Genomic DNA, 11,845 nt, shown 5'->3' with positions numbered 1-11,845 from the left:
CCAACCTGTGTGTTCATTTAGCTGCAATGGTTAATGTTGTATGCTGGGTGTAGTGGTTCCTCGGGTGCTGTTTTATATTACTGTTAATAATTCTGGTTAATGTCCTAGGAAGGGAGCCCCTCTGCTAACAGAGACCCTGTCCTGGGCGGAGGTACTGCCAACTTTATTAGTATCCTCACTCTCTTGCACATAGCGAAGGCCCAGGATCCTCTCTGTTATCTATAGGTCAGTGCCATAGCCTGGTTTGTGAGGGTCATTTACATGACCCCCCCCCAGGGCTACAGTAGCATATTGTATTTTACCAGTCCTTAAATGTTGGGGACTGGTGAATCTGTAACACACTTCTAGTCCCAGTATGACCTTGTTGCAAGTGCTTCCTGTTACTGGTTTATGTTATTGGGAAGTAGAAGAGGGTAAATGTCCTAATATTTTCATGTGCAAACACTGTGTACCATAAAATCACAGGGATCGCCTCTGGAATCTATCACAAGATCGGAAACATTTTATTCAAGTTTAGCAGTCAGTACATTGCACACTAATCCAAAGTTCATTTTGTGTGACCCAAATACTTGCCCACATTCCCTATCACAGGATTCCTGACAGCTTGGAAACCACCCCAAATGCAGAGCCACAGCACCCAAGAGTTACAAAAAAAACAAAAAACAAGAGAACAATTATATACATCCTGATCAGATGACCCAGAAAAAAAAATGGTCTTCTGATGACTAGCAGCAGCCCAGAGTTACAGCGAGTGGATCTCTGTTCTCCAGGCTCATGTGATTTGTATTCTTCCCTGAAGATTGACACATTCTTCACTCCCACCTCCTCATCAGTCTTTCAAACACTCTGGAGTTCTTGCTGCACTGTAATTTGCAGAATTAGAGAACGTTAACAAATGCACAGATTCCACATTTCATTCAGAGAAATAGGTTATGCATACAATGTAGTTGTATCATGCAATGTTCCATATGGAGAATGGCACAAAAAACATTGGGGGAAGGCTGAAGACTAGTTTTTGATTTTTACTGTTTTTGTCCAAAGTGTGTTTTTAATTGTTTGTACTTGACACCCATGGTTGCTGTCCATATTACCACAGTACTTGGCCACCTGCACTGCTGCTGAACTCCTTTCATTTTATTGAATGGGGCAAGACCGAATAGCACATAGCAGTGCGTTGTAGCAATGTTTTTTATGACAACATCAGACTTACATTTTATTGCATTAATTTTTTACTACACTGCCCATAGTGAATGAACTTTCATTCACAGGTATAGTGTAATCGGGATCAGGACATCATTTGTAGCATACTGTCCCTGCTTTGTATGTACATATATTTTACATGTCCTCCACTTCAGTCTGTTCTCTGCGCAAACCCTGAACTCCCACTGTTTGCTTTAGTAATGGGGTTTGAGTGCTCAGCACCCCCAAATACCCTTTCTGCCTGGGACACTAAATAGCCTTCACCAGTCAAAACAGAACCTTTCAGCAGTCAAATCATCCCTGTAACTCTGATGATGCTCTGAAGTCTATTGTTAGCTTCATAGGCTCTCAGGGCAATATAATCATCTCTGATCACAGAGTCTCTCAGACCAGAAAGATCACAGATTATGAGAATTGAAGTCTATTGCTATAATTTACATATAATAGAGGGCTTTGTGCTTCCTTCATCCTGATTCATCATGGTTTTTCTATCTGATCACAAAGGCACTCAGAACCTTTGGAGCATCACTAATCAGAGATGTCTGATCAAAGTGGGCAGAAGGGTGTCATAAGTACCAAACCCAAGTTACCTGGTGACCTGAACCAAATTTTATGCTCCCATCTGATCACTGTCTGAAGAAGAGTATATCAGTAACATTCCTCTTTCCTAAGGCACATAGTACTAGAAATAATGGACGCTCACAAATGTTCAGCCAATACACAATAAAAAATCATACCATATACTATATAGGTGTACACAGACGAGTGATAAGGCCAGAGGCTTTAGTTGATAGTACCTATTGCAGCCATGTAAGTAAATACACAAATAGATTTTACTCTGTTCTATTTGTAGAACATTTATATTGTAGGAAGGTGGTTTCTTACAGCCAAGTTGTCCTTCTTCTGGCTCCTCATATTCCTCAGTTTCCTCATCTTCTTCCTCCTCACAACCTAAAAAATGACATAATGAAGTGATTTTATGGACCACACACAAAGGGATATAATTGGTGTGTTTACAGACATATAAAGTCAAAAGCACCCCTGGGTTTGGGTTACAATGCGTGTTTCTCTTAATAATGCTGATCTCCAGGAGAAAGTGCAATACACAGATGAAATACATATATGAGAGCCATGGACAAAACAGGGCCCTGGGCAAATATGAAGTGAGGGCCACAAATGCACAGCATTCCAGCTCTCTGTATTCCTGCCCTTCTATCATTTGGGGGAATGGGGAAAAAGGGCCCCCACTATACCTGAAATTTAGCACACCTCAGTCTGGTGGAGATAAAGACCCTATTTTTGTGCTCTCTCTTTCTACACTGCACTTTCATTCTATCAACATGTGCCTTGCACTGCAGAACAACCGACTGGCTTGTGTTGCTTCCCCCACCCTCAGTATGAGAATTGCAATAAGGGTACTGCAAGTGACTGATGCAAAGTCATATTTAGATACATTGCATATATGTATATGCAATTATGTTCACAGAGCTGCATTATTTGTGTCCATGGGGTTCAGGGTAAAGATATTATTGTATATACAACTTATAAATTAGCAACACATTTACCTGTACTAAAACCAAGGCTTCTAATACATTCAGTAACGTGTTCAGTGTCCAAAGTGAATTGGTCCATGTACTCAAAACCAGATTCTGTTTTCTCAAGCTGACTTCCCTTAGATGTATCCATAATCCTACAAAGATAAACATGGCATTGACAACAACATTCCATGCAAACTTATTGACTTATAAAGACTGATATGGGCAGCCAGTTTACCATAGGGAAACATGGCAATTTCATCTACCAGTGTTCTGTTCTTCTCTGCATGAGCAAACATACTAAGAAAAAAATCTAATTTAGGATGGATGAAGGTTTAGGATCATCTGTTTCTTTTGGGGTGTCTGGGTCCCTGTTTGGATACTTCATCCTCAATTGCTGTCTTTGTTCACAGCAGAACAAGACGCATAAAATACATTTCCCCAAGGCTTTAATTCTCCAAAAAAAAAAAAAATTTACAAAAGATTTTAATATTTTCTCAGTCCAAAGCAAGAAATAAAAAAGTTGCTAACGTTTTCTTTAAATTGTGCATTTGCATTTGGTCACATTAAATTCTGCTTACCTTTTAATAAGGTGTTTGGAGTTCTGAAAAAAAAAAAAAAGATGTAATAATTTAATAAATGACATATGACTCAATATTTGTCTTTTGGAGCAGGAAAATGGTTATAACCCCTGATGAGCTGATTTTTTTTTCATATGACTGGATGACATAAGCATGCCTAGTTATTCAAGATGATAGACTGTGTGGTAGACACAGTCTGTAAATGAAAGCTGACTATTTTGGTTTGACTACGAAAGACAGCGTTTTCAGCCAGTCTGGGGAACCTACTCCTTCATAACCAAAGTTGCCTAAGCTTGATCCTGCATTTGCCTTCATGGAGACATTGAATGGTTCTCCATATCTACTTCTCAGATGTTATCCAGTAACCTATAATTTGGAGCCTTTGTTGGTTCTACATCACTGTGTAGGACCATCATTTAGGTTATCAGTTCAAAGATATTTATTGTTGTTTACAATACTTTTTTATAAACTTAGGCGACGCACACACATGCAATGGTTCTTGTCCGATAATCAGCTCAGGGCTGATATCAAACAAGAATCTTGCGTGTGTACAGTGCTTGTAGCCCATTGTCCGAACGACCGACCTGGTGGATCCATGGACGATGGAACGACGAACGATCATAATGGAAAAGTGGCTCTGTATGTACGAGGGGGTGCTGAGAAGATCCTGACTTTGCCCCCTTCCAGATGAAATAGAAAAATGCGTGTAGGAGCATATGACAGTCTAATATCTTAGTATGTAACTGTGCAAATATCAGGTCTTTGCGATTCCTAAAACTGTTTTTTATTTTAGTGAGAAGCTGTGATAGTGAGAAGCAACTTTCACTTCATTGGAATTACGGGCCGTCATGAAGTTTTTGTTTCTCCAGGGAAAGTCAGCAAAGAACATTCACACTGAGATTACACAAACACTGGGGGAGAAGTGTCATTCCTACAGCACTGTCAAAACCTGGTTTTCTCGTTTCGAGACTGGGCATTTCACCGTTGAAGATGAGCCCCGCAGTGGGCGCCCCCCAACCTCAACTGACCCCGCAACCTGCAATGCTGTCCATGAGCTGATTATTGAGGACCAGCGAATATCCGCAAAAAGGATAGCCCAGATACTTGACATCTCACAGGAGTGTGTTGGGTTTGTTATCACCACTATCCTAGACATGCGCAAGCTTTCAGCGAAGTGGGTGCTGAATCAATGAGTTGGAAGAAGGAATGAGTTGAATCAACCAAAGCTGTTTGGGCCCATTTTAAAGCTGCATATAACATTTTGGCTAGGTTAGTGACGGAGGATGAAACCTGGCTCCACATCTATGATCCTAAAACCAAGGAACAGTCAAAGGAATGGCGCCACAGCGGATCCCTGCGGCCGAAAAAGTTCCGAACGCAAAAATCGGCCAAAAAGGTGGACTACCTACCTCAGGGCTCTAGTGTCACCGGACAGTATTATGCTAACCTCCTGGACCAGCTGAAGGAGGCAATTAAGACGAAACACGGTGGAAAGTTGACCAAAGGGATCCTTTTTTTGCAGGACAATGCACCTGCGCACATGTCCAACGGTGTGGCTGCCAAATTGAATATTCTGGGTTTCCAATTGGTCCACCATCCCCCCTACTTACCTGACCTGGCCCTCTCAGGCTATTATCTGTTCCCGAATTTGAAGAAACTCCTTAAGGGGCGACGTTTTGAGGACATTTCTGATGTCAAAGATGCTGTTGAAAGCTGGTTTGCTGCCCAACCAAAGGACATTTATTTGAACGGTCTAGAAAAGCTGCAAATACGCTGTACCAAGTGCATCAGTCTCAGGGGGAATACGTTGAATAAATGTGTTATTTCATTACTCTGGCTCTCTTCTTTCTGGGCAAAGCCAGGAACTTCTCAGCACCCCCTCGTACACTGCTCGTTCATGAACTGTGCAGTCGTTATTCGTTGGAAAAGATTGTGAAAGATCCTTTCCAACGACAAATATTGCACATGTGTACATAATGTGCCTTAATTGTGGATTGTTTATTTGTTTTTAATGTTTGTAAATAAATGTTGGATGTTTTACCTGACATATACTTAGCCAGCAACTACCTTCCTTTTTTTCTGTTTCTTAACTCTCTTTCCCTTTTGGATTTTGGATTTCCTTAGGGATATGACATCTACCTTTCTCTTGACCCATTAGGAGAATTTAAGACTTTAAAGCAATCAAAGACTTACCAAAAGGAAGGATGCATGGCCAGGCTGTTCAACAGCTTCAAGTGCACTTTGTAGCAAGTTGGAGGAGGTCTGAAGTTGTTCATTATATCTGGCAACCAGGGTGTGCACAAAATCAATTTTCTCCTCTTCAGCTTGTGATATCCTTTGTATAAGATCAGCCTTTTTTTCTTCAAGGAGTCTGCTCAGTTCTCCAAATAACTCATTCACAGATTCCTTCTTCTTTTGACTGTTCTCCTACACAGTCATTAAAAATAAAACATGGTGAGAACTTTTTTCCATTGCTTAGTTTTGGAGTGAGAGTTTGTCATCATTTACCATGCAAGTTATCTTTCTGTCTGCATGTTCTAAGAAACAGGTGATTTGAAGTGGAACATTCTTCTATAAACAAGATGTATTTTTATTTGAGAGTAAAAAAAAAAAAAACTGTTCTGTAGATCTTGAATTTTTTTAGGCATTTTATGGTTCAAATCTCTATCACCCCCCCCCCCCTTTCCCCCCAACTATACTAATGTATCTCCCTTTTACTTTTTCACCACTGTGTTCAGTATCAGATGTATTCACTGTGCCCCATGCAAGCTAATACATTCACAAAACTGAGGACTCCTGCTCCCCAGAAGTGGGGTCAGGTACCTAAGCAGCCTATCACCTAGCACCAATCTGTCACATGGGTGGAAGGGACGTGAGTCTATCGATTTGATATATTCTATACATGCCAGCAAGGTGATCTGACTGATCCTCTGAGCTACCTTATCTTGCCATACATACTGGCTTTTGCCCAAAGAGTTTGTAGAATATACTGTACCTATGTGTCTGAATGTAGTGTTAAACATACAAATAGTCATAATGTACCTTTACGGATTTACATAACTCATCCAACTGACCAAGGATTGACTGAATTCTGTCATTTCCAGCAACCAGCATTGATATACAGCTGTTGAGCTCTGTCTGTGAGGGAAATAAATGATAAATATATCACTATATTACTTAATGGAATGGCAATAAATGATAACAAAAGTTCAATAGCATCAGTCAAAATGAAATGTAGAACACAGCAGCCAAAAAAACTTTCCTAGAATTAGACTAAATACGGGAAAATTCTAATGTATTATTCTGTGCTGCTGAAATAGGACAATTAGAATAAGATTAGGAGGGATTGTTACTATTATGAAGATAGTGTGGCAATAACTTGGTCAGGTATGCACCCAGTGTTGGGTAGCCATTAAATGAGTACTGAAACCAGCATCAGATTGATATTTTCAGAAGCCTTTACTTTGGAATACAAGTTTGCAACTGCATTTCTATTTCAAAGGTTGCCAATTGGCATTCCAACTTAATAAATAGATAGATATCTTCCTTGAATGGCAAACAGAGCAATAACTAAAACATAATTTTGTAACTCACATAAATGCTTTACCAAATATCTGTTTACTTATTAGTGCTACTTGTCCTTATACAGTATGCTTAAAGCCACATACTATATGTAGGGAATATAGGAAAAAGAGCTGAAAAAGCAGAATCAAGAAAAGACGTTTTAGTTTGTTGATAATGAATGTTGCACAACCTATATTAGCGTTCATCTCAAATTTCCCACTCCAACCTGTTGTGCCCTCACACCCCCACACAGCTGTGGCCTTGTGAGACTTGGCTGCAGCCTCAACGCTTTCTAAATATAACAGGTGACCTAGCTGAGCTTCACTTATAAATAAGAAGCCACTTTTCATGTATCTGGATAAGAAGTACTGCAGCAAAAAGGCACCCCAACAGCTTATTAGAAATCCCTTACTCGGCAGAATTACATTGTCCAAAAAACATAAAGCAATGTTCAGGTTGGCCCATTTTTCACCCTCTGCAAAATTAGTTTGGTGCCCCCATACCCAAGTCCCAATCACCCTCCTTCACATTGGGTTTTAACACAGTAAAATACAAAACAAATAAAAAAAAACTAAAAGTCTTTAAAACAACAAGCTTTATTAAATAATGCCATTCTAAGGCACTTTTAGTTTTTGTCACCAGAAACACTAAGGCGGTAAGGGGCAATAGTAGCAGCTGAACGATAACTCATTTTCTAATATTAAAATAGGAAGTCATTCACCAATAATGCTTTACTCACCACCAGAATATGCCCACCCATCTTTCCCTGAAAATTTTTTAACAAAAAATCTGATGCCCCTTGTTAGCTGAATTCCAAGATCCTTGTTTAATTGTATAGATCAGTCAGGCTAAAAAAACGGGCTTGGCAGCTTTCATTATATGCAATATATTTATGGTTTAGATTACCTATATTCCATGTTTTTGACACGCCTCTCTCTATTTCATGATGTACCTAATAACAATATACTGTACATGCTTTATACAGGAGAAGTATAGTTTATTGTGGTGTTTGTATTTTATATATTAAATAATTATGCATTTCAGTAGCCAGTTTTCCATTTTAGGTAATATCTACTTAGCAAAATCAAAGTTTTCAGATAAAGACCACATGGCCACACACAGAGTAGACAGAAGTCTTGTAGATGAGCCCATTGACTCCCTTATGTAACATTGATGTATACAGTTTCACATAAATAAGTACGGGCCTCTTTCCAGAGGGGGTCATGCATTTTGCAACATTACCTATGTAAAGATTTGTCTGTTTTGGCTAGATTTTGCAGAATGCTTTTTAAATGCCATTGCCACATGTCTTACAGTAATCCTTTGGTGTATTTATAGCCCTCAGCTTATCTTACCTTTTGAGTCTGGTATATGTTCTGGAGGGGAGACACTTCACAGTCTTTGTGGGCACCAAACACTTTACACATGGAACAGGTAGCTACTTGACATGTGACACAGTAGATGTTTATTTTCTCATCTTCATGCTTTTCACACATTGGATGGTTCTCCTTTTTCTTCTCTGGTCGGCTAGTTACATGTAAGCAAAAGGCATAATGAAGATCACAAGCTTAAGTATAATGACACCAAAGAATCACTAAAAATTAAAATAAGCAAGCAACACATACTACAAATTCCAAGTATTACCACAACTACCTATTTGATATTCAAGGTATATTGAAAAGTCTCCAATATTCAACATACATTATTGAAGTGTATTCACACTCATTGTTCCACACTCACTGATCTAATACATTACCATGTTGCTTCTTACCTATAGTCCTGTTTGTATATGTCTATTATGTTTTCTACGAGTAGGTTTCTTTGTAGCCCATAAACTCCATGGCGATCTAAAATAACCTCATGACGGCAAGTTGGGCATCGGAATTTTCCTCCAGACACCGAAGTTCGTGTTGGCCAATATGGATTGCCAGCCTACAGTGATAGAACGGTTAACAACTTGGCAACAACTGATTTTAAATGTCAGTGTAACACAATAATGCGTGATACAATTCAACAATAAATGAGCATAAACTCATCCTACAGTAAAAATTTTATTGATATAACTGCGGTAAAATAGATGCTAGAAAGAAGAATATAGTATGTATGTGAATAGAGTATTATAAATGGAAACAATGTCCTATTTTTAAATACATTAGTTCATGTCTAAGAATTTGAAAGAGAATATGCTTTGTATACCCAAAACTTCAAAGGAAGCATATACTAATGTATTACTTCTTCCAAAATAATAAAATGTAAAGAACAATTATAAAGACATTATTAATACAGAGCAAATGCTACTTTACCTGATACACATCATTGGCACATTTCCGACATAGGTTGTGCTGACATGGCAAAATCACTACAGGTTTCTGAAACATTTCAAGACAGATAGGACAAATGAGCTGTTTTTCCAAGCTATCCATAGGATTATTGTCCCGAATAATGTCTGAATTGTAATCCATTGTGCTTTACAGTCCCTTTCAAATGTGTTGCTCTTTTCCCAGATGTCTTTGAGTTTTCTTAGCTCTATTCCTGTATGCAATGTTTTTCTCTGGACCTGTCCTGTTTGCAGTTTTCTGTCCTGAGGTTCCTCCTGTGAATTGTTCTTGATTGGCCTTGTATGATTCTCTTACACCGAGATTAGCTTGTGTTTTCTCCAGCGCTGCTCAGATACATCCTATATATAACTTGTGTGCTGGTCACATGCATATGGTGGGGACGGACATGTCACACATTCTTTCTGTCCTGAAGAGTCAAGTTTCCTGTGGTCCCTGAAAGTTTGCAAAGCTGTCACATGGAGCAATGAGTAATCCTCAGGAACATGCTCTGTAAACAGGATCGCCTTTTTGTATGATGTGAATTTTAGTTTTTCCAGGCAAGGCATGAAAACAAACAACCACATTTTCTGGAAAGTACTAGACATGAGACATTTAAGCTTATGTGCACTAATGTAATATTTCTGTATGTCCCTACTGATTCTACTAACATCCCAAGAAATCCTATTATGCTGCAAATAGCTCTAGGATCTGAATCCAGAGACAGGGGTGCCAACATTTTACATAAGAAATGAATCTGGATAGGGGGAATTCATTTGTGATCCAGTCACAGATTGTTAAAGATTATTTTGAGTAGTGAGATGTCTGTTGTGGTTGTCTGTTGCCCGTACTCTGCCAAACTGTCACCTGAGCTGTCAAAATCACTGGCAATGGGCATTTTTGGTATTCAGGTAGTAATTATGATGTGTAGTAAGGGAAGATAAACTACAACTGCACAGTGACTTTTGGTACTCCCAGTATTGCTTAGTGTTTTAAATAAGCCCAAAAGTGTTTGTATAATAGTTTATATATAAATTTGTGTAAATGTAAGCTGTTGCAGGTCAGATATAACCTCATTAGTACACAAGCCTTCATGTTAATATATAACAAATATTTGAAGTTTTAATTTTATAAAAGATTGGAATCCCTGCCAGGATTTACTGCTGCCCATGGCCTTGTAAGTAAAATTTACCATAGGAAATGAGGGAAAATCTGTACCATGGAAATAGGCAACTATAGATAATGGTTCTAACATTCCCCCTACTTAAAATTAACCTATCATGCACATTTGGACTGCTCCTTGTTTAATTCTTCATTTCCCATTTAAAGAATTTTATCACGTTTTTTGTTTGTTACCTTACTTTTGAAGCCTTCCTTTTTTTTCAGCTCCAACCCCTGACCTGGGGAATGACTGGTGAATCCATCAGCCTCCTGAGATACGACTTACGTTATCTGTGGCTGTTGCATTTAAGATCACACGCTCCTGTCAAGTCATCACAGGGGCAGACAGAAGAGGCTACAAGAAACATAGCTGCACAGGCCATGAAGGCAACAGAATGGGAGTAAACAGAAAAAACAACAACACAGGATTAGCTGATGGTTAAGTATGGTTAATGAAAAGTAAGGAAAAAAGTAGAAAAAAAAACAAGTAAATATAGTCAGAAACTCCATTTTTTAATTTGAAATAAAAAAAAAACAGTTTTTACTGATGTTTGTAATGCTGTTAGAGAGATTTCCTTACTTCATGTCCTGGAAACAAACTTTTTACCAGATAGGACATACAGTATAGAAACCTCTCAAATTAAGTTTTTGATGGCAATAAAATCCATCCTCACTCTATCCAAAACAAAATAAAAGCTTGGGTAAAGATAAACCTTCAGTATAGATAAATATTTAGCCTATCATTTAGGAGAATACAGAATGGCACCAACTGCCAAGATGTGTCTGTGCAGACCCATCCAATGTAGATACATAAGGGAGCAAAGAAAAGGAGAACATTAGGAAGTAGGGGGATGCCCTTTCCAGGAACACCTTTTCTTTAAACCAGGTTAAGTTTTGCTGATGTAATGGATTGCACTAGACTGAAATCATGATTTCTTTAACTAATATCCCAAAAATTTATAACCAAAGGATTAAAATAACAATGGTATTTATAAAAGAAAAATGAATATATACATGTTATATAAAATATAAATATTAGTATACAAATTACCAAAAACATCCCTATTATAATAGGCAATCTCTGCAATTAGCTGATCAATGTAATAGCATTTTACAATTGTAAAAACAGCTAAAGATACACAGTAATAAAAATCCAAAAAAATGAAAATACGAAAAAAAACTGATTTCTTTGTTATTAAAATATTTTTCTGTCTTCTACCCAACATTGATGTTCACACAAATGTTGCAAAAATTTAAAGCATGGGACTTACATTGTGGAAACCAGTTACCTGCACTGACAAATGAGCATGGTGTTGTGTGAACCTGTTAGGGACATGGGCTAGTAACCAAATATTAGTAATTTACTTTATGATTTTAGAATGTTTGAGCTACTTAATGCATCTTTACCCTTACCGGTGATAGACTCATTACAATACAATAGAACAGAAATAATATTAGTAATATACATAGAATGATTATTACTTTAATT

General features: G+C 38.1%; 1 protein-coding gene across 1 annotated transcript; it reads right to left on the bottom strand.

The window, feature by feature from the left end:
• Positions 1–475: 475 nt before the first annotated feature.
• On the bottom strand, positions 476–9,511 carry TRIM63 (tripartite motif containing 63). The gene is made up of 9 exons (XM_072421799.1): positions 9,184–9,511; positions 8,652–8,812; positions 8,236–8,407; positions 6,359–6,454; positions 5,510–5,743; positions 3,317–3,339; positions 2,766–2,890; positions 2,086–2,151; positions 476–863 (listed from the first exon to the last, which is right to left on the bottom strand). The coding sequence occupies exons 1-9, from the start codon at positions 9,340–9,342 to the stop codon at positions 838–840; spliced, it is 1,062 nt and encodes a 353-aa protein (XP_072277900.1). The 5' UTR covers positions 9,343–9,511; the 3' UTR covers positions 476–837.
• Positions 9,512–11,845: the final 2,334 nt, after the last annotated feature.

Source organism: Pyxicephalus adspersus, chromosome 1 (genome assembly GCF_032062135.1).
Source record: "Pyxicephalus adspersus chromosome 1, UCB_Pads_2.0, whole genome shotgun sequence".
Classification (NCBI taxonomy): domain Eukaryota; kingdom Metazoa; phylum Chordata; class Amphibia; order Anura; family Pyxicephalidae; genus Pyxicephalus; species Pyxicephalus adspersus.
Note: the sequence above shows the minus strand (reverse complement) of the source record. Positions and strands in the feature narration are given on the sequence as shown.

Coding starts and splice junctions, on each gene's coding strand:
- TRIM63 (XM_072421799.1), bottom strand. CDS start 9,342: ATGGATTACAATTCAGACATTATTCGGGACAATAATCCTATGGATAGC. Junction 6,455..8,235: donor ACATATACCAGACTCAAAAG/GTAAGATAAGCT, acceptor TTTCCCTCACAG/ACAGAGCTCAACAGCTGTAT. Junction 5,744..6,358: donor AGTTATGTAAATCCGTAAAG/GTACATTATGAC, acceptor ATGACTGTGTAG/GAGAACAGTCAAAAGAAGAA.